This window comes from Trachymyrmex septentrionalis, unplaced genomic scaffold, assembly GCF_001594115.1.
Source record: "Trachymyrmex septentrionalis isolate Tsep2-gDNA-1 unplaced genomic scaffold, Tsep1.0 scaffold29, whole genome shotgun sequence".
Lineage (NCBI taxonomy): Eukaryota > Metazoa > Arthropoda > Insecta > Hymenoptera > Formicidae > Trachymyrmex > Trachymyrmex septentrionalis.
Window position 1 is genome coordinate 2,562,808 of NW_017305451.1, and position 21,505 is coordinate 2,584,312.

General features: G+C 35.8%; 2 protein-coding genes across 7 annotated transcripts; both read right to left on the reverse strand.

Moving 5' to 3' along the window:
• Positions 1-526: 526 nt before the first annotated feature.
• Positions 527-12,306, reverse strand: LOC108749402 (cartilage oligomeric matrix protein). 2 transcript variants are annotated; one of them, XM_018488072.1, is made up of 15 exons: positions 12,006-12,306; positions 8,637-8,807; positions 8,336-8,553; positions 6,664-7,306; positions 6,513-6,598; positions 6,175-6,238; positions 5,117-5,339; positions 4,697-4,825; positions 4,114-4,390; positions 3,774-3,926; positions 3,161-3,533; positions 2,509-2,862; positions 1,822-2,049; positions 1,001-1,510; positions 527-781 (listed from the first exon to the last, which is right to left on the reverse strand). In XM_018488072.1, the coding sequence occupies exons 1-15, from the start codon at positions 12,292-12,294 to the stop codon at positions 660-662; spliced, it is 3,840 nt and encodes a 1,279-aa protein (XP_018343574.1). In that variant the 5' UTR covers positions 12,295-12,306; the 3' UTR covers positions 527-659. The 2 variants fall into 2 exon arrangements, with proteins under 2 accessions (XP_018343574.1, XP_018343575.1); XM_018488073.1 differs by lacking the exon at positions 12,006-12,306 and adding an exon at positions 9,255-9,529.
• On the reverse strand, positions 12,302-19,555 carry LOC108749404 (gonadotropin-releasing hormone II receptor). Of its 5 annotated transcripts, XM_018488080.1 has the most exons (10): positions 16,516-16,815; positions 15,553-15,828; positions 15,289-15,437; positions 14,658-14,763; positions 14,368-14,575; positions 13,806-13,929; positions 13,385-13,517; positions 12,731-12,890; positions 12,478-12,480; positions 12,302-12,414 (listed from the first exon to the last, which is right to left on the reverse strand). In XM_018488080.1, the coding sequence occupies exons 1-10, from the start codon at positions 16,549-16,551 to the stop codon at positions 12,302-12,304; spliced, it is 1,308 nt and encodes a 435-aa protein (XP_018343582.1). In that variant the 5' UTR covers positions 16,552-16,815. The 5 variants fall into 5 exon arrangements, with proteins under 5 accessions (XP_018343582.1, XP_018343581.1, XP_018343580.1 ...); XM_018488079.1 differs by lacking the exons at positions 12,478-12,480; positions 12,731-12,890 and having other exon boundaries at positions 12,325-12,414; positions 16,516-16,809; XM_018488078.1 differs by lacking the exons at positions 12,302-12,414; positions 16,516-16,815 and adding an exon at positions 18,771-19,555 and having other exon boundaries at positions 12,444-12,890.
• Between the last annotated feature and the right edge of the window lie 1,950 nt (positions 19,556-21,505).

Sequence of the window (21,505 nt, forward strand, 5' to 3'; positions counted from 1 at the left end):
CACGTGTTGATCGAATGATCAAGATGAATGACGATGCAATTAAAATAATGACGATTATTACTTCATTTTGCTCTATTAAATACGGAAGTAATTTTTATGAAAATTGCACCTTAGAGAGGCATAAATAAAGATCATTAAAATTATTATGATTCCATACCTCGGGCTACAGGTAATATATGTATTAGTCGATACATTGCGACAATGTTCTTTATGTTTTCATAAGAAGAGAGAGAGAGAGAGAGAGAGAGAGAGAGAGAGAGGGGGAGACAAAGAGGTAAGTACGTTTTACTTAGCGAAACTGAAATAATATAATTTTTCTACAATAAAAAAATGAGTAATTGGTTAAATAAGAGAAATATATTCATCATTTTGTGGAATATTAAATATTTTTGTTACAAGACATCTATATATATATATATACACACACACACATATATATGTATATAATATAATTTATCGTAAAATTTTGAACTTATATGCAAATTGAATTTATTTAAACTCGTTAAAAATACGTTATTTTGACGTTTTATTTTATAGTAGATTATAATTCGTTCGTGGCTCCTCGATTATTTAAAAATTAAAATTACAGAGATTTAGATTCAATCCACGTATTTTCTTTTACCCATTGTTATGATAAAATAAATCATCGAGAGCCTGTTTTAAAAGTCGTAATTCATTCTGCGTTGTATTATTTGTTGTTGATACTTGTTAGAAATCTCCACTTCAACTTCTCTCTTTAAATTATCAGGTAGCTGATCCCACACAATTTGAGGCACGGTATCTGAAAAATAATGTTAATCTTATTTATAAACATCATAATAACAGTTTTGAACATTTCCCTGAACATTATTCCGTTAAAAATTTATGTCACATTTTTTTTACATTTATTGGAATAACTACGTCATGTTTTGTAATTAAATTATGATAAGAGTTTAATTTAAGTCTCTGACGCATTAGGTTTCCGCTTTGTAAAAATTGCTGTCGAGATTACTTGCTTTACCTGTGCACTTATACAGTAAATCCGACCAGGTGATCATCTCCTGCGAGAAGCAGTAGACACCCAATTTACCACCTTGCAGAGTCGAGTCGAACACGTTCCCAGAGTCGATTATCTGCTGTGTGCCCTGATACACCCAGAATCTGATCAGGCCGATCTTAGGTCTGTGCAACAGATGCCACCTGTATGATACTCTTGGCTGCCAACTGATCCCCGATTCCCTCCACAAGACCCTCACCTGATTGGGAGTGTCTTCCTTGTGCCAGAGACTGTTTCGGAGCATCTCGCCCGGTCCGGTGTCGGACTGAACGAGCTTCATTACAAACCCAGGATCCGCTTCAGCACGGAATGGGGATGGTTCCCAGTAAACTTGCGCATTTCTCTTCCAGTAAACAACGTAAAAATGTCGATTATCCTGGTAGGAAAAGACGAAGCCCACGAAATCGTCGTCGTCATCGTGGTTATCGACGTAGAAAGTTCCTTCATAGTCAGCGTTACTTAGCTCGTCCGGTCCTTTGGAGATAGAGAAATCGATGAAAAGGATATAATTATTGCAAACGAATTAATTAATAATGAAAAAAAATTAAAATTTTATCTTCTTTTATACTCGTTGAATTTCAAGTACTACGATATAAATAATTGATATTGTATCGGAATTTTAATAGCGCGAATTCCCAGCAGTCTGTTTTTTACTTTCTCTTGTTTTTTAATTCTTTCGGGAATTTGATTATCTTACTTAGTTTTTGAAGTACATTGTAGAAATTTATTGAAAGGCGACTTGAAGATTTTATATGCCTTTTTGTATTTTTACGATATAAACTTACCTATCGCGATTCCAGGATCGCTGTTAAGAAGCTGTTGAATCTCAGCACCATCATGATGAATTCTCCATACGGGATCTTGTTGCGCTGTACCGTATGGATCGAGAGCGATTGTAAAGTATTTACGGAAATCTGTTGTCCATACTAAACTGTTATTTGGACAGTTGTCATGGATATTAATAACTGTATCGTTGTCATTATCGTTCCAGCACGCATCGCCAATGCCATCGTCTATAAAACACAAAATATTATTCTCCACGTGTTTCGATAATATTTCCCTTTCCACAACTAATAATAATAACAACGTTTCACAGAAGGCATTACATTAAAATAAATACTAAATTTTAGTAAGTATTTGTTTGAATAATTTTAAACAAATATTTACAAAATGTATACATTAGGAATTCAATAAAAAAATAATAATTGAATCAAATTAATGGTTTTTGTATCAAATATATATATATATAATATATATATGTTTTATTTATTTATTATAACTAAATATATATTTACTACTTCTATTCAAAGAAATGTTTAATAAATTTTGTTATTGTGCGATATTCTGTTTAAAATCAAGAAAATTTTGAATAACGATTTAACATTTCAATATAGAATTTTATATTTCTGTCAGCGGAACAAAAATCAGATTACAATCTAAATGTTATCATAAAGGAACCCGTTAAAGCTTACGATTAAGATCACGCTGATCCAAATTGTAGACGTAAGGACAGTTATCCCTCCTGTTGGGTATACCATCTCCGTCGATGTCGTCGTCGCATTCGTCGCCCATGCCGTCACGATCGCCGTCGTTCTGTCCGGGGTTCGCCACGTCCGGACAATTGTCCTTGTCATCCTGGATACCATCCCTGTCGCGATCCGCATTGGTATCGCAAACATCCCCAACGCCGTCGCCGTCGATATCATTTTGGTCAGCATTGCTAATACCAGGACAATTGTCGCAGACATCGCCGATGCCGTCCGCATCGGAGTCGCGCTGATTTGAATTCTTTACGTTGATACAGTTGTCTTGATTGTTGGGTATACCTGAACGATAATTCCTTTATTAGTAACATCATTTATTGTTAACAACTTCAACTAGTAACTTTTTAACGTAAAATGATGAAAGAATGCGTGAAAATTTTTAATTCAAAATAAAATAGAATAATAATATTTGAGGTTTTAAGAATAAATCTAATACAAGTAATAAAAAATGTCTATGTGAGCCTCTCTGAAATTGGTACGTAAACTAATTTATGCATCAACATCTGCGAAGATTTACATAATCGTGTGTGCGTGTGTGTGTGTGTGTTGCTTGTATTCTTTTTTAACGTTAAAAATTTACCATCGTTATCCAAATCGTTATCGCACGCGTCACCCTCGCCATCGTTGTCAATGTCCTCCTGATTCGAATTCCAATTCTTCGGGCAATTATCACAGGCATCACCGATTTTGTCGTTATCGCTGTCGAGCTGGTTTGAATTAGAAATGAGCCAACAGTTATCGGTCAAATTCAATACGCCGTCATTATCGGCGTCATCGTCGCAAGCGTTACCGATACCATCACCGTCGGCATCCTCCTGGCCACTGTTCGGTACCGTCTGACAATTGTCAGCGTGACAACGACGGTCATGGCAATTAAGACTACTGTCGGGGATGCCATCGTTGTCGCTGTCGGGACCACAAAAATACCCGTCTCCAGTCCAACCAACATGACACTACGAAAGATTTTGATTAAAAGAGACGAGTTTTAATCAGTAAAATTAGATAATAAAATAGGGATTGTGGTTACAAATTATTATAATTATAAAAATCTAAAGAAAATTACAAAGATGAGGACAGCTCTATTTTTCGTTAATTTTTCGAAATAATATCCAAGTTTACTCCACCAATTGTAAGCTCATATTTTATTTATATCAGTTTTCGTTGGATGATAAATACACAATAGAGACGCTTACCTTGCATGTGAATTCGTTGGTATACATGGCGATGCAATAGGCATTGACATCGCAGACCGTTATCAAATCTGGACAGGTACCTTCCCGAAGATGACATCCTGTCGTTTGATTGCCAACGTAACCACTTCTGCACGGACCGCATCTGTAGGATCCCTTCAGGAACAGAAAGTAACATATTTGAAACATAGAAGAAAATGTTGACTTTAACTTGTTCAACATCCAGCAAACAAACCGACGTTATTTTTCAAGTCATTTTAAAATGCCGCCTTTAAAGTTCAAATAACGTCATGACAACAAAATGACAACAAATCGCGCTAACTTGTTTGAGTAGACATCTCACCTCCGTGTTAATACACTCCGAATAGGGATCGCATCCGCCGTTGTTGGTCTCGCACTCGTCTATGTCCTGGCAGATCTGCTTTCGCGTCCTGGCCATCTCGACACCGACGCCTTCCGTCATCGGCCCCGTGTAACCTGTCGGGCAACGGTCGCATCTGTATCCAGGATGGAGATTCATGCACCGTACTCCGGGGTGACAGGGTCGCGCCAGCTCGCATTCGTTCGCATCGAGACACACCGTGCCGTTACCCACGTATCCCGGTGGGCATGGGCCGCATCTACATCACATATGAGAGATTGACAAGGGCCATAAAACGCAGGATACGTATATTCTACCTGATTCGACAAAATATAGAATGTATGTATACTTGAAAAAAATAATATTAAAGCTAAGCAGACGTGAGAATTTTCATATCAAATTCATTTACATCAAATTTTACATACAAGAATTTGTCGATTGCGTAATTTCGGGAAGACAAATTTCTTAAACAAGCTCTCGTAATATAATAATTTTATAGAAAGAATTTATTTCAGCAAAAATTAGATATAGGATCCGAAGAAAATATGCATTGTGAAACGTTTACTTGAAATACGGTGGACTGTAAGTAGGATGGCATTTAACTTCCGGATGACAGGGGTGACGGTCGCAAGGATTTCTTATCCTCTCGCATCTTTCGCCATCGCCGGTGTATCCGTTTGGACATCTGTCGCACCTGAACAGAATTATACTTAAATTACAACGGAGATTTGTATAGAGTGAAGCATTCTATTTGTTATTAAGAGCTCATAAGAGCTTTAATTTGTCAGCCCTATGCCCATTTCTACTACGCAGATTAAGTTTAATCTTGATCTAACTTATTTTCTATCTTTTTTCAGCTCTAAAAATGAGAAAAGGATAAACAGTAAATTACAAATAGAGATTAAAGTCAATCTATCTATACTTTTATCTTATTCCATTGCAGATTTAAATGCTCATTAGAGACTTGTAGTGGCGTTTCTCTTGCCTGTAGCCATAATCGTCATCGTCGTAACACCGCACCCCTAAGAAGCACGGCCGTTGGAGGCAGGTGATGGGACTGCTTGTGACCATTTTGACGCAGACCCGTCCGTTTCCGGAGTAACCACGTAGACAGGGGCCGCACTGGGGTCCGCTCGGTGTGTTACGGCAATCGACGCCGGGATAGCACGGAGAGTTATGATCGCACGTGGACGGCGGCGGTGTTGGCACTACGGAATTACCGGGATCACGGCTCGAATGACGAGTGAATTGCCAATTTTCGGGGGATTTTCGACAGCCGGTCTTCCATTCGCGCCGTGCACACCGAGTCGAGCGGGCCCGGCGCGGGCCCAGAAAATAATGCGACGGCCCAGCGTGTCGTACGTGCACGTGCAAGTGATATAAGTGCGCTTAAAGAGATTGACTTAAGATCGACGTCGCGGATCCTGCGTATTCTTGATTCTCCTTAGAATAAAGACAGTGTAACAATGGGATGACTGTTACGGATTTGCAAGCGTCTATCTTAATTTTTAATTTAATAAATTAATTATATTTTCTGATATCGAAATGTCTATCCGAAGAAGGGACGAGAGGAAGCGAGTAAAATTTGTCTCGATCACATTGCAACAGGATCTTTATATAAATTGTAAATTTCTAATTGAAGAGAGCAATTAGCTTTCTCGGAGAAATTAGCGACGTTTTGATCTTTGCGAAAAGATCGCGTTTTAAATGATTAAATGATAGCTTCCGCTAGCTGCCCACATGTCGAAAGAGATTGCGCAACGCAAGAATGTAAGAGTCACAACAAAGTTGAATTTTTCTAACAACAGGCATTTATTGCGTTGAAAGATTACTTAATACAACTCGTTGCATATAAATAGATAGTCTCCGCTGACAACTGTCACGTACAGATTAAGTTCGAGAGCGTGAAGGACGACGCGCGTGAGACAGATTAATTAGATTCATTCAACTGTGGCATTACGATGCGGTTTTGGCTAACTTCTAAATTAAAAGAACTGTTATTTTCGAGCACGTGTCCTTTCAATACGACGGAACGTCACTCACCGATGGGTGTACGACACGCCGAACAATTTTCAATCAAACGACGAAGATGTTGGGTTTCCATCCTCTGTAAAACGAAAGACGACGAGTCGTAAGTCTTTCAAATTGCACACATTTTTTCTTACAATTAAATAATAGCGGTTCTTCTTGTCAAAAACGTTATAATAAATAAACTTTACGTAATTCATAAATTAAAAATGAAATATAAGAATTTACAAATTTTTATGCTTATTTTAATTTGATATTATTGTGAAAGCATTAATTTAAGATTCAAGGATATTAATTCACGCATAATGAAGGAATTGCTTTATTAGCTTAGCTAACTCGATCGCTTAACTTACGTTTAGTTCCAACTCCCTCCCAAGTTTCCTGGTAGCGTTGATTAATTCGTTCAAGGTTTTCACGATTTGATCATCGGTCTGGCAGACTGGAAAACACTTCCCGTGAGAACACGTTAACTGACTTAATTTAATATCCGCTTATCTCACCCACCTCGCTCATCCAGACTTTGGATTCCGATGTCGCCTCTCCTGGGTACTCTTTTGGATGATTCATCTGAATCATACATGTCCGTTGGATAAGGGTATACTTTCTGACCCGAACTACCGGAATACGGACTTCGGCCAGGTCGTTTAGGATTGTTGAAAGATTCGTCAGATGACTCAGTAGATTCGTCTGATGTTAAGGAAGGATTTGTGTTAAAATTATACGAACTCGATCCAGGTTGTTTGCCGTAGCCATACGGATCCGATTTATCGGACTTCGAACCTGATTGTTTGGGTTTATCAGATTTGGAATGTTTTTTGGGGCGAGATATCAAAGATTGTGGAGGACGAGATCCATATGGATAGTCAAGATTGTCCGTTTCACCAGATGGAGAAAACGAATCGGAAGAGTTGTATTCATCGGGTTTGCTTTTGCCTTTTGAATGTCCCGAGTGATCTTTTTTCTTAGGTCGATCGGTAGATTTATTTTGATAGTCTTCATTAGAATCGGTAAATCGTCCTTTTGACGTATCGATTTCGAATACTGAGGGCTGCTTCATGTCAGATAAGTTGTCAGGACATTGCTCTTTCCTCAGCACATCAGTGATTGCAGTCTGATACACTTTTGTTCGGCATTTTCGTTCTTTCAACTAAAAGAATTTTATAACGTGTTTATAAATAAATAAATATTGCTGTTAATCAAATAAATTTTAATTAAACGAATTAGTAAAGTAGATAATACAGTAGAATTCCGTTTATCTACAGTATTTACACAAACAAATTCATGCTTAGGTCCAAATATCCGAACTCGTAGTTGAGTTCCTATTATCCGAACTACGGCGTCGTAGTTATAGTAATAGGAGCCCGATATGCTCGATTTCAATTTTCTGAATGTCAGCTTCTATTATCGGAACTAGTTAATACTGGTAGGGAGTTAGTGAACCCCTATTATCTAAATTATCGGAAACTGTCGTGTTCCCCGACATTCGGATAAACAGAGTTGAATTGTAATAAGTATATCAAGAGAATTGTAATTTTTTATCAAGAGAAAAATTAGCAATATCTTAATTACTGTTAAATTTCTGTCAAAATCAATATGGCGATTTAAAGAATCATTTTTTGATTTTAGTAGTGAAAGATATTCACAAGAATTGAATCGAGAATTGAAAGTAATTGTAGAGTTGTATAATATTGCAAGTCAGAATATAATATCTGGTGGCAGAAATAGGGCGCGAATAATTCATTGAAACGAATTCAATTTATCCGAGTAGTCAGGAATCGTTTTGTCTGAGTTGGGTAAGCCAACCAGGTGCATGTAACAGAAGCAACTAGCTTAGGTCTCGTCAACCATATTTGGAAAGACGTCGTCCCACGTTTGTGGACGTCACGAATAACACGTAAATAAGAAACTGCTGTACGATCGTGAATGAAAAAAGCGACAGCAAGAAATAATATCGGACAAAATTAAGTATACGAAAACAAACGGGAATTTTTTTTGTTTTGTTTTTTCGTTTAAAAAGCAACTTCGGATAATGTATTCACGTTTATGTGTTTTTAATTCCTCGGCAAGCATAAAAAAAAAAGAGTGAATTGTCTCAACTAACATATGTGATAATATATCCAAGATTTATCTAAATTAAAACTTTATGAAAAATATTTTGTGAAAGGTAGAAACTTACTACTTCCACGTATCCTTCTAGAGTGTCCTCGTTCCCAGATATGTGGCGGAAAGTTCTCTTGAACGGTATAGAACCCTTGTAATTACAATCGACGTACACATCTATGCGAGGATTAGGCTGCCTCTGATGTACCAGTAAAATCAGACTCTTCAGAGGAGTGTTCACTTTGACATATGACGCGCTGCGTTGACCCGTATCATCGAGATTCTCAAGTATAACTGGAACGACAAACATTAAATAAATTAAAATAATAATAACGCAGAAGTTCAAAAGATCGTGATTCAGACAAATCTTGGCTCACCGCGTTTTGTTCGTCGATCGATTTTGAGCACTAATTTCGTTTTTCCCAGATATTTCACAGATAACAGAATCTCCACTGAATCATCGGAAGATTTTCTTTTATTCTTGAAGTTGGATATTGCGATAATGAATTCATCATTGTACCAAGCATCCTGCAGACTCGTAGTTAGAGCTGTTGTAAAGCGGCAGAATAAAAAAAAAAAAGATAGCGTAATTAAAAATAATCCTATATTTATATAATAAAAAGCTTAATTGTTAATTAGTAGAAAGTTGTATTTTATTTATACTGTTTAATATACATTTAAAGATATAATATAAAGAATTCTGCGAAAGAATACAAGAGTTGAGTGACCAAGAGTTGATCAATGCACCTAACCGTGAGGACGTCTCATGTATCACCGATCTCACGTTACTACCGGGTTTCTTGTCGCGCCGTGCCGCGAATGGTCTTCAAGTATAGTCAGTATAGTCTAAGAAACGCGACGAAAGTAACGGAAAAAATATTTTATTTTCGCAAAAAGGGAATGCGAATCGGAGTTAACATGATCATCGCTAATTCGTCAACATGGAATTATCCCTCATAAATATTTGTCACTTTCCTTATAATCAAAACCTTTACCTTCGTTATGTATGATGTTACCATCGACGGCGTAGATAATCAGCAGCCCAAAGATCAACAAAATCGGGACCCGCATCCTGATGCGACCCCGATACACTCTGCGCGAGTATTCGGTATCGATCGTGGATTTCCAAAAATTATTAAGTACAACCCTCAAATTTCCTGCAATCCCCTCGGTGTGTCAGTCTCGTCTCTCGTCTCGGAATCGCGATAGATTCTGACGGATACGACGCGCGGATGCAGAAGACACGACTGGAGCGCGGATACGGACTGTCTGCGACTTTATACGTCGCCCACGAATACGGCTTTACAAACAAGATTTTGTACTTACTACCTGCGCCTGATACGTAACGAGCAGAGAAAACACTGACGAATTAAGATGTGTGTGAATCAATATCATAATTATTTTATTATTTTATAAAGACTGCAAATTGCACTTCTAAAAGAAAACGATAGAACAAGAGCGACAGGCTGTTTGAGATTTAAAATTAATCTGCAAACATGCAAACAACGAAAATAAAAAGATAAGAATAATGAAATAAAAATTGCAAATAAAAATCTTTACGTGCGAATATAATTTATATTTAAATTGGACAATCGGAAGAGAACAGTCGGTTGGAAGAATTAATTTACGTTTATTTGTGAAGATTTTGTCTCAAAAATATTATTTATTTAAATGTATATTAATTTTTTGTGAAATTTACATTTTATTACATTATTGGATGCACTTTAATTTTTATTAAACCAATTCTGCAATTCGAAATGAACAGTGGAGTAAGCAAGATATTATTGCCGTATGATCTGGCTGAATGATTAATGGTATCGTCAATACATTACTCCGACATTATTGTGTGCATCCGCCTACAAGATGTTTTTAACGATATGAAATAGTTATAACGGAAAGGTGTGTCAGAGCCGGCGCTAATATAAATTAAACGCTTCCTTCTACGGTGACACGAGGAATTTCTCGGCGAAATCGATTAATACGCAATACTCATTTGCACATTAGCATTTCGTGCTTTTTTTTTTATTTTGAAATGTACTCGTACCTATAAAACTATCATCACATCGCGATATTTATAGACAAGTCACTATAAGGAGATTCTGTAGGAAGGTAGCCAGCTTTTTGCGTTCGTAATTTCGGCTTCTTATTGATATATTAGCTTTTTTTTTATAGCTAAAAAACTACTCCAATCTCGGAGAGAGAGTTTCTGTGACAGGAGTTTAGGTCTTTTCGATGCGACGGACCTTGCAACAGGTATGTAACAATATCGCTGGTGTGCCAGTTACACGTATGTGGGAAGTGGTCCCACCTACACATCCACACCAGTTTCAAACGTAGACACGTTGCAGAAGCCTAGTTTCTTCATGGTGATATACACGGTGTCTCCAAAAAAATTTGCCAATTTTTCATTCAAAATTTAATCTTTGAATTCGAAGATTAAGTAATAGTGAGCGCACAAGCAGCATCCTTAATTCCGACTAACGGCGTTAAATACATGAGCATTTTGCAAATGAGATATTTATGACTTATACAAATTCTCAAGGAACATACAAAAGTCAACCAAAAATCAAAATGACTTTATTTTTATTCTTAACGACAAATTTTCTAACAAAAAGTCAACATTTTGACTTTCATGACAACAAAATAAAGTCACTTTGATTTTCTCTTAATTTGACGTGCTCTTTGGATTATTATAAATTCCTATGTATTTCTTTTAATACTTCTTCATGCTTCGTCCGCCGTTTTGTCACATCTGACGATTGACGATGTTTCTAATTTACAAATAGATTGATTTGTTGTAGCATCGAAGGAACTTGAAAAGTTATGGGCGGAAGATTATAGCTCTTAATCAATTTCAACACAAAATGTTTTCCTTTTACGTCTCGGCACATCATGCTATTTTTCGTTCACGTGATACACGTGCCGTGGCGAACCAGTGGAACGAAAGGGATCGCTTCGGTCTCTAGCGTCATTTCGTCTTCGCCATTATAGATTTCAACCGTGTCGGATGCTGACCGAGACTTAGTGTGGCCGCGCCGTACAATGCAATCAATTTTCCATCCTAATTGACCGACATTACAGATACGATGTACGGGTTAAGTCCGATGTATGTAACTAGCCTGTTATATGTACCAGACTTGGGTACGAAGTCACGCAGATTTAATTCAATTTAGATTGAACTGACGAACGCTACAGAGATGCGTCTATAGATTTCCGGGAAAGAGACGCTGACTCCCTTACCTGTTATGGAACCAAAATACATCATTACGTATACCCATATTACGTTACCCGATCACGCAGGAATAGTAATCTGAATATTATACGCGTGTCGCACAAATTACAATTTTCCTTTTTTTATTTATGGAAAATATACAGACAGAAACACAATAGATTGACCGCGGGCTTATTCTTTAAAAGTTTTTAAATAATGAAAGAGGATTGCGCGATGCAAACACACACATTTCGTTCGATATCTTTTTCCCCCTTATAAAAATATACAGAACATAAACGGTGTATAAATAGCTTACGTAACTTGTTTGCACAACCTTGTGTCGCGAAAGTATATACACATATATAAAAAAAAGAAAGAACACATACTCGACGAAGCACGTTCACGGTTGCATTTGCAACGTTTGCTTATATATCGTAACAAATACATATAAAAACTTAGTCTAGAATCTTCTTTTAAAGGTTCTTATCTAACTTGAAAATAAATACATCTAGAATCAAATGAATACATAGTTCACCTAGGAAAATTTCTGTTTCTTCATCTTCATCGCGTTTCTTCAACTTCGTCAGAGGATCTTCTTCTTCCATCGGGCGCGATTTAATTTGATCGATCACAGTCGCTTTCATCTCGCTTAATCTCATCATGCATCCGATAGAATAAGAGGAACTTTTGAACAACTCTGCGACAGTTTCCGGATAGTATCCGCACGTGGACGTCGTATAAGATGCAACGTCGTATAAGATGCAGTTCGTGACAGCACTACTGCTGAAACTTATTTTCGTAAAAGCACGCAGATATTTAAGCATCGTTGATTTAAACGCATCTATTCGAGCCGACGAGCGTCGCGTTCATTGGCAATCGAGAAGTTTGATGGATAGAGACAGCGGCGTGACCCGGGTCTCGATGGTGGCTGTACGCATCGGCGCCTAGAAAATAGAAATTTCCGTGGAACTTGGAACTGCCGAAGTCCTAAATTTCGTCTAATCGACCGTCTTGGAGCTTGAATGTTTTTTTTTTTTTTTAAACGTCTTTGCGTTTGGTTCGAATATTCGATGTTATTTTTTGTAATTGCGGTTATCATGTATTAGAGTTTTCTTCATTTCTTCAAGAAAGCATCAATGATTACTCATCTATTAATCGTGCATGGAAAACATGCGGATGCAAAATGTGGGGGTGGGGGAGATTTACTTATCAATTAGTACAGAAAAATATCTAATTATCGAGATAAGAAATTACCATTACGATCATGCGATGAACGTCTGTTATATGAAGTTGGAGGGTTAAAAAAAATCGGCAATGTTATTACGAAAATGGTGAAAATGGAATCTCTGGCGTATGCGACAACAGGAAGTTCCACAGTTGTGTTGACGAGCTTCAGAAGAGGATGGGACTGAAACTGTGCCTGGAAATACAGGCAACAGCCAACTGTTAGCTTGAATGCATGAGTAGAAAAAAAAAATGAAAGTGTCAATGTAACTTTTCAATTTTTAGCAAACAATAGCCATGCTCAAGGAAATATGCCTCTTTTTTAATGCAAGCGGTATAGATTCATTTTTGTCTTCGTAAGATGTAAAAATATCTATTGCAATTGCATGAATAACGTAGCATCGACAACACGGGTGAGGGTGGATAATCGAGTTGATGTGACAATTATACGAATTCGTCCTGTATCAAATTCTATTTCACGCTCAAAGTGACGATGAATTTAATTAACATCGGCTGTAAGATCGTTACGTATGCGTGTCAATCTAAATTTTTTAATGCAAAACTTTGTCGATGAAATAATTTACGATCTTATACGAGATGTCATTGAAGTTAATGATGTCTCAGACTAGAAGCTTCATTGAATTGAAGAAAATTTACAGTGTCATAACGTTCGAGATAGATAATACCTACTTTATTTCTTTGACGAATATTGAAGATACCGTAGATGATAGGATTCATGCTGGAGTTGGTGCACGCGAAGAAGAAAAGAGCTCTCTGAATACGTCCGTCGACTTTGAGGGCTGATGATCGATCAATCCAATACCTGTTCGCACGCGTTTGCCGATAAAGATCACAGAATTTAATAGCGAGATTTTTAGTACGGGAAATGTTATTTTTCTTTTTGTATAAGATAGAATTTGCGTATCTATAGCCGTGAATGTCAGTCACGTCAAAGTCGTACATTATGTACGTCAATCGTCGATCTTTTTTATACGTTTACATAATCTGGCGACACTGTCAACTTTTTGAAATGCGTATGTTATTACCAATATCGCGATTGATTTTTAGTCGAGAAAAGTATTTTAGAAATTAAGAGTAATCGCAGACTCACCAAACGCTCATCACGTAATAAGGACTCCAACAGATAATGAAGACAGCGATAATGGTTATCGTCATTTTTAAGGTGCGTACTCGCGCTCGGCTTAGAAAATTGCACGAGGAGCGACGTATTCTATCTGCAAAGAATACCTGTTTAGCATATCGTCATCATGTATTTATTACTATTATTAAATAGTATCTCCTTTCAAATCTGTATTTGTTAAATAAATGTTTTTGTTAAATAAATCAGAAATACATCGAGAAAAAGTTTGGTAATAGCAAAATGTATTTTTGTTTAGCAAATTGGTGTGCAATATTTAAAATATTACCAAACATAATAATAGTAGTCAACCCATGATAATAATTATTAAAAAATATTTAAAAAAGTAAAATTAACGTTTAATTATAGTTCAACTACATGCTAATTTTTTATTACATTAACCGAACATTCGATTGTAATTATTTCATTTAATATTAAATAACTATTACTAGATTCTTTTTCAGTGCACGCGCTTCAAATAATTTTTAGCAATATGAATAATTCTTACAGCGCGATAAATTACATTCGACCGTACCTTCACTCCTCTCCCTGGATCTACGGCAGATCTCCATAAAAATACTGGTGTACGTATAGAATATTACAATCAGGGGGCACCAATACATCACTACCATACCGAACAAATTGTAGGAAACTTGGTGCACGTACGATGGGAAGGTATTGAACGTTATACATTGGGTATAACAAGTGTAATTTGGATGCGTCTCAAGATGGAACACTAACATCTACGAGAAACGAAACATACTGTTTAGCGCCGGTCACGAAGCGAAATGGCATTTTATACAGTTTGAGTAAAAATTAATGCACCTGTGGCATAGAACAAAGTATAGAGCCAATCCACGCAAGCATCAGCAATATCTTCCCTCTCCTGTGAACATCGAATATTTGGAGGGGTCGCATCACGGCGTAATATCTAGAAGATGGAATTACATGTGTACTCTTATCCGAAACGTGCGATTATCCTAAATACAGCAAATCGTGTTAACGTACTCCACAGCAGAAATATCCCGAATATATCATACGGATATCCTATTGAACGTTGCGTTGTTAGGCTGTTTCTATTGTTATATATTAATGATGTAACTTGGACATTTCTGCTGTATGGGATACAATGTTCAATGGATTGGAACTAATAATGAATTTAATTGGATGCACTCACAATCAGTGCTCATCAGTGCATATTAAACCTGTTGTATTGTACACACATAATTGCCGTAAAGATGTGTCTTTGACAGATACAGAAACGAGTTAAACTGTGAAATCCTCAACGCATTTTGTTGTACTATTAAAAAAAATATGTATTTTATAATTCGAAATATTTACATTTTACTTTTATAGTTAGATTAAATCAGTGTACAACTTTTAGGCTTTAATATTGTGCGGTGCGCACTAAAAGGGTCGCAGAATAAACGCGATTTATGGTTATCGTTGTGCTGACCTGTCTATACTTATGCAGATTATTATAAAGGATGAAAGATACAGGCCGAACATCCTGAAGAAAGCCATTATGCGACACATCGCGTCTCCTGCCTCCCAGGATACCGTGCTCGCCCATCCGATTTCGAATGGCATCATCAGGAATGTCACCTGGACAATGACAAGATGCAATATATCCTCGTATCGTTTGCTACATTGAAGCGCAAATCGCGAGCGGTGCGATTACTTTATCACAAATTATTTGCGCCCGCGTCGTTATACTTACAAAGAGGTCAGCGATCGACAAGTGCATTACGAGATTCTGTATCCGGGACTTGGACTTTCGTTTTTTTATTATGGTCAGCACGGAAATATTTCCAATGGCCGATATCACCATTAGGATGCTGTAAGCGATGATCGTCACCAAGTGGCCGTCATTGAAACGCAATTCGATTGGCAATTCTGCGTAAATCGTGCCATTGCACTTGAGTCTCTCCTTGTCCTCGGCCTCGTCTAATTGCATTACGTTCCCCATATTGTTGAAGATCAAATTGTCAATCATCTGAAACAGTCACGTTTGATCTTGTTAAAAGATATATCTTTCACAATCATGTATTTTCTTGATTGTGGAATTACTTCAAAAGTTTTTCCTCATCTAAAAGTTTATAGAATAATAAAAAAAATGTTAGAGACTAAGGCTATTCGTTGTGAATTCGAGATTTCATGCTCAGTTCACTTTTAGCTCGGAAAGTTTGGGAAATAATAGATTCGGGTTATATATATTTGAAGAAAATGTTTAAATGAAATAATACGTAATTATTCGCACGATTATTCAAACAGACGTATCATGAATGTTTGCCAGATCGTATCTGTTTGTGTTTAGTGATTTGGCCTTTAAACGTAATATATAGATAAAGTTACATCAAAGAGTTGTATTACAAAGTGATCTGTGATTTAATACAAAGCTTGGATAACTAATCGCGATTGAAAAATAAAAAATGAGATTGAAACATAAAAAAAAGATTTTTTAAACTTTTATTTTTTATTTATCTACTATATTAAATGTAAAACGCAAAATGATTGATGAATTTTACTGTAAAAATCACTTAGCTTCCCACATTAATTCCCATTTAATTTCTAAAAAAATATTTATATATGAAGAGATATTTAAAAAAAAGAAAATGGTTTTCAGACAGAATATGCTTTTTATGAGGTGTTTTGTATCTTACGAGAAAAAGGGTGGAATCACCTTCACGTTGCAGAGCTTCGGGTTGAATGATCGCATAAATCCTGAATTACATTTTAATCAGCCGGACAGAGCGTGCCGAGTGCAAAATAATATATTTCGAAGCGACATTCGTCGATCGCGATCTACTTGTAATTGTGTCGCCCCTGTGTGCTATTGATAACAAACCCTCATTGTGCGGGGTGTGTTATAATACTGATTCGTTTTACTTCTCGAGTTCTTGCTGACATACAGAAGCTTCGGCGCAGGTCCGAGCGACGTAAGTGCTGAAGCTCGAATGCCCGTTTCTACCAACGTAGTTTAATTTTAATCTTGATCTAATTACCCAAGTAGAACAACAAGTCATTATGATATCAAAATGTTGTCAAAATTACTCCAAAAATGATTATTAAAAGTTATTTTTCAATCATTTTCGATTTATTTTAATGTCATTTTGACGTTATCATGACTTGTTGCTCTCCTTGGGTTAACTCTTCATCTTTTTCTAATTCTAAGAATTAAAAAAGAATGAAGAGTTGAACCGAGATTAAAATTAACCTACATTGATAGAAACGGGCATTAGTCTGCTATTTTTGGTAACTGTTTACGAACTGTTATGTTCTTTGAAAACTGGTCAAGATCGCGCTTAGTTGTTTATTAAGAAGAAAAAAATGAGATAAAATAAAAGAATATTAGAGAGAAAGCAAACTCATATATCTTACATTTCGCATTGCTGCACGAGTTTTTATATTAAATCATCAATGTGGATCGCGTTCCAAAGTACCAAATCTGCCTTACATCATTTGCTTAACACGCGCAGAAACACGGAACTAAACTTCGGCCCCGAGGCACAAAGTGCATCGGGGGGAAAACACGTTAAGATATCATTAACAAGTTGTTTTTCTTCAATTAATTGCTGTAATAAACTTCGTTTAATCGTGGTGTGCGATTTTTTGGGGATTTAAGTGATATAATGTGACGCTTGTTTTGGTAGAATTAACGCACTAACACTATATGCCTCAAGTAAATGTAGGAAATAGGTCGAAAAACCGTATCAAATATAACATCATTTACACGAAGTAAAAATAAAATTGATGCAAAAAATTGTTGCTCGATTTTCAGCATATTTTCTGAAATTTCAGCATATTTCCTTAATTTTTATATATGACATAGAATGTGTCGAGTCAATATAGTAGAAATGTTCGATAAGAGATTTCAATACGTTAGGGGAAAATAATTTTTCTCCCTGGATGCCGATAATTGTCGCGATCCTTTATCTGGATTCTCGTTATTTTCACTATATATATATATATCTTATAGACGCGAATGAGCGGACGTGGTTGATACGACGCTAACTGATTTGCCTTGATTTTGGTTCAAATATGATTATTTGCGCAATTTATTTCGCAAACAAAAAAAAACGAAAAACCGACTATTAAATGTTTTCGTCCAAGAACGCCTAGATTAGATTAGACTAGAGGCTTTGTTTACATGAGATTAAGGTCAGCGTCAATCTTAGTGAGCGTTTTAGACTCTTATAACAATTATATATAATAATTATGTCAAATAACTTGCCAATTGTATGAAGAAAAATATTTATAAATTTGTATCGGATTTTATATGATGTAAAAAGCGTAGAATATGATGCTATCGGAATGGAGTCGTTCATATCGTTCAATTAAGAATCCTCCCTCGCATGAAGTATTGACGTATCGATATAATGTAATTCGTCGGGCAATAAAACCTGATTAATGTTCCGCGTATTTGGGACACGTTGCGTAAAAGATATCAAATTATAAATTAGAAATATTTAAAAATTAAGAATTTATTTGTCGCAAAAGGAAAACTGAAGCGAATCGATACGATTGATCATTTTTGAAATTAAAAAAATTATTTTTAATAGAAATATAATGTTTGTATAAGAATAATTTGCTGTTATTTGTTTTCAAACAGTAAATAACTGCGACAAAATGTCAATGCCGACGACGTCTGTCCCTGTGACGATTTAGTTCCTAACAAGAAAGATGATAGATAACTACGACGTGAAGACAATACGATTTATGGTTGTACAGTTTTTCCTTCGATTTCCCTTATAAATATTTTCTAGCTTTTATTTGTGTTTTCAATAAATATAAAAAATAAGTATTATATCTACGCTCTTATTTTTTAAATAAAAATACAGTAGGAAAAAATTGATAAAAAATTGTACGTAGATAAATCGTGTCTTTTTCGATGGGAAAAAAATTTGTAAAATATTATTTATTTGATCAATTGCTTACTCGGTGCAATTTCGCAGCTTCGATATGCGAACTTATTCTGGGCACTTCTTTATCCACTTCGTTCCCTTTCAAATTGTAAACTGCAGTTTATAATTTTTAATAATTATAATTTTCCAATTAAGTTGCTCATGTAAGATTCATCGACTCGGCGGTGCAAAATGTCGGTCAGCTTCAACCAGATTTCGATGTTGAAGAAAATCTAAAGAATCTCTGTTTTTAACGGCGAAATCCCGTTGACTGCGCACCGTAGCTCCTTCGTGAAAATGTGAAAACTTCTGCCACGATTATCTCTTTCTTGCGAATAATCGCGGAATTTTCTAATCGCGCTGCCTCACCCTCGCGCGTGAACCTGTGGCATTCGCGAGCGCATTTTCCACGTGCATGGTCTCAATCCGTTTTCTTGACTGAGATTATCGCATAAACGCTGACACACATCAGTTCGATAGAACAATCGAAAAAAATTCCGTATCGCGGCGAGACGGAAAAAAATTAAGAAGAAAAATAAAGAGGAAAAATAAAGAAGAAAATAAAGAGAAGGATTTATCGTCTACGTCGAAACGTATAGAAGGACGCGCCGTTGGATATCGCAAGTTTCGCGTAACGCGGGGGAATGTGATTATATATGCGGATGCACGTGATCGACGACTGCTAAACAACGGAATTCGGCCAATATACCATGTAAGTATAATTAAGCGCGCGATGATTGACGCGGGACTGCCGATCCCGCGGAATGCTTGCGATTTACCCGCCGACGCGAACACTTAGGCCAGCGTCAAGGGTCAAGTGTCAAATCTCCGCTGATAGAACTATAATATGTCAGAGACAGTGGCTGTTTGGTCGAGCACACAAACGGAGAGCGACCGGAGGGACGGAGGATTCGTGAAAGAGGCAGAGATCAACGTGAATGAAACGTACATATTTACTTGGAGAGACGAGTATATCTTTGGACATTTCATCATATACTCCTATTGATGTTAATTAATGCTACCATTTCTCCATCACTTTCTAATGACGCTGTGGAGATAATATCTTCTAGATGGAACACAGTTATAAGACACTATCATGACTTTATTTGTCACATGTAAGTGATAAATAAGGTCATAATAATGTAATAATTTAAAATAAAGATAAGGATATTAAATATAAGGAATTAAATATAAGGATATTTTGAAATATACTTTTTGTAAAGTTTAAATTTTATAACGCAAACTCAGATAGAATATAGAAGTTGTAATAATATCATAAAAACGTTATTATGACTTTATTTGTCACTTACAAGTTCTTTGTCACTTATAAGTGACGAATGAATATACGTGTAACATTAGATATTAAAATATGCTTTTGTAAAATTTAAATCTTATAACGTAAGATAGACATAGACGTCACAATAATATCATATAAGAATATCATTGTGACTTCATTTGTCACTTATAAGTGACAAATAAGGTCATGATGATTTGATTATTGTGACTTTTATATTCTACTTGGGTTTGCGTTGTAAGATATATGTATTTATATTTTACAGAAGTATATTTTAATATCTTTTATTACATTTAACTATGTTATTTAATTCTTAAAATTCTTTATATCATACTTTATATCATAAATACTGCATTAAAAGGAAAACCAAAGACAATTCCAAGAACAACAAGTTACGATGATTAATGTCCAAATGATATTGAAATGAATCGGAAATGATAGAAAAATGACTTTTAACGATCATTTAGGAATCATCTTGATATCATAATAATTTGCTGCCCTGTTTGGGAGATTATTATATTTAGTAGTATTGAAGAACTAAAAGAGCAACATGTATAATCTGATTCTAAATATTCTATTAGCTTCGAAATTTGTATCTTGTGCATATTTTGCTTTCCGTCGAAGCAGCTTAGTATAAACATCCACCAGGTGCTAACAATCGCAAAGATTAGCAAAATGTCGCTGACCGCTTGTAGGAAAATTTTCTACTAAGCACTTTAATTATCGGCACATGAAGTGTACGTGCATATGAATAACGATAAGATAAAAAAGAAAAATAAAAATAGTATGACGCAAATTAAAGTCTAAAGTTAGAATTGAAATTCAGAGCATTTGACATGTAATGTAAGTACATACATCATAAACAATTTTCTTCTGCTGATTGAAATGGAAAACGTACTTGCTCTATCAATAATTCTCAGGCCGTAAAACTGATTTAGAAATTTAAACGTTGAGTTACTATTTGATTTTATAAAACAGAATTTGTCCGCACAAAATTAAGTACTAATTTTCTACAATATTATCTATTTGCAAAAAATGCGTAGGATATTATAAGTTCCTAAGTAATTATATAATTTATGACTAGGTATTTGTTCATATGAACGTATACGCGCAGATTTAAATATGGCATCACTTTCCCACTTCTTGTCACGTGATTAACTTTAGTTTACCATTTGTGAATTCATTGCAATGGCGCTAAAAATTGCCTTCCAATAGAAATATTCTAGATTCTAGGGCGTGTTCAAAGAGTCGATTGTGTATCTCGAACGAGATAAAAATTACAAAAATTAGCAAATTCACTAGAATATTCATAATTTAATTGGTCAATATCTAGAATTATTCACTTTTGTAATTTTCATCTCATATCAAGATACACTCTCGATTCTCAGATTACTACTACTTCTTTTCTATGGAATGAGAGGAAAGGCAAGATTCTGATTAGTTGATTCGTTTATGCATTGTGCGTTATGCATTAT

Bases quoted from the DNA above. Each gene is read 5' to 3' on its own strand.
- LOC108749402 (XM_018488072.1), bottom strand. From the start codon at position 12,294: ATGCTTAAATATCTGCGTGCTTTTACGAAAATAAGTTTCAGCAGTAGT. The intron at 3,927-4,113 runs GTGAGATGTCTA...CTGTTCCTGAAG, and splicing joins CGGAGTGTATTAACACGGAG to GGATCCTACAGATGCGGTCC. The intron at 3,534-3,773 runs GTAAGCGTCTCT...AATCTTTCGTAG, and splicing joins CCAACGAATTCACATGCAAG to TGTCATGTTGGTTGGACTGG.
- LOC108749404 (XM_018488080.1), bottom strand. From the start codon at position 16,551: ATGCGATCATTCAACCCGAAGCTCTGCAACGTGAAG. The intron at 14,576-14,657 runs GTGCATTAATTT...CGTTTCTCGTAG, and splicing joins TACTTTGTTCTATGCCACAG to ATGTTAGTGTTCCATCTTGA. The intron at 13,518-13,805 runs GTGAGTCTGCGA...GCGTGCGAACAG, and splicing joins TATTACGTGATGAGCGTTTG to GTATTGGATTGATCGATCAT.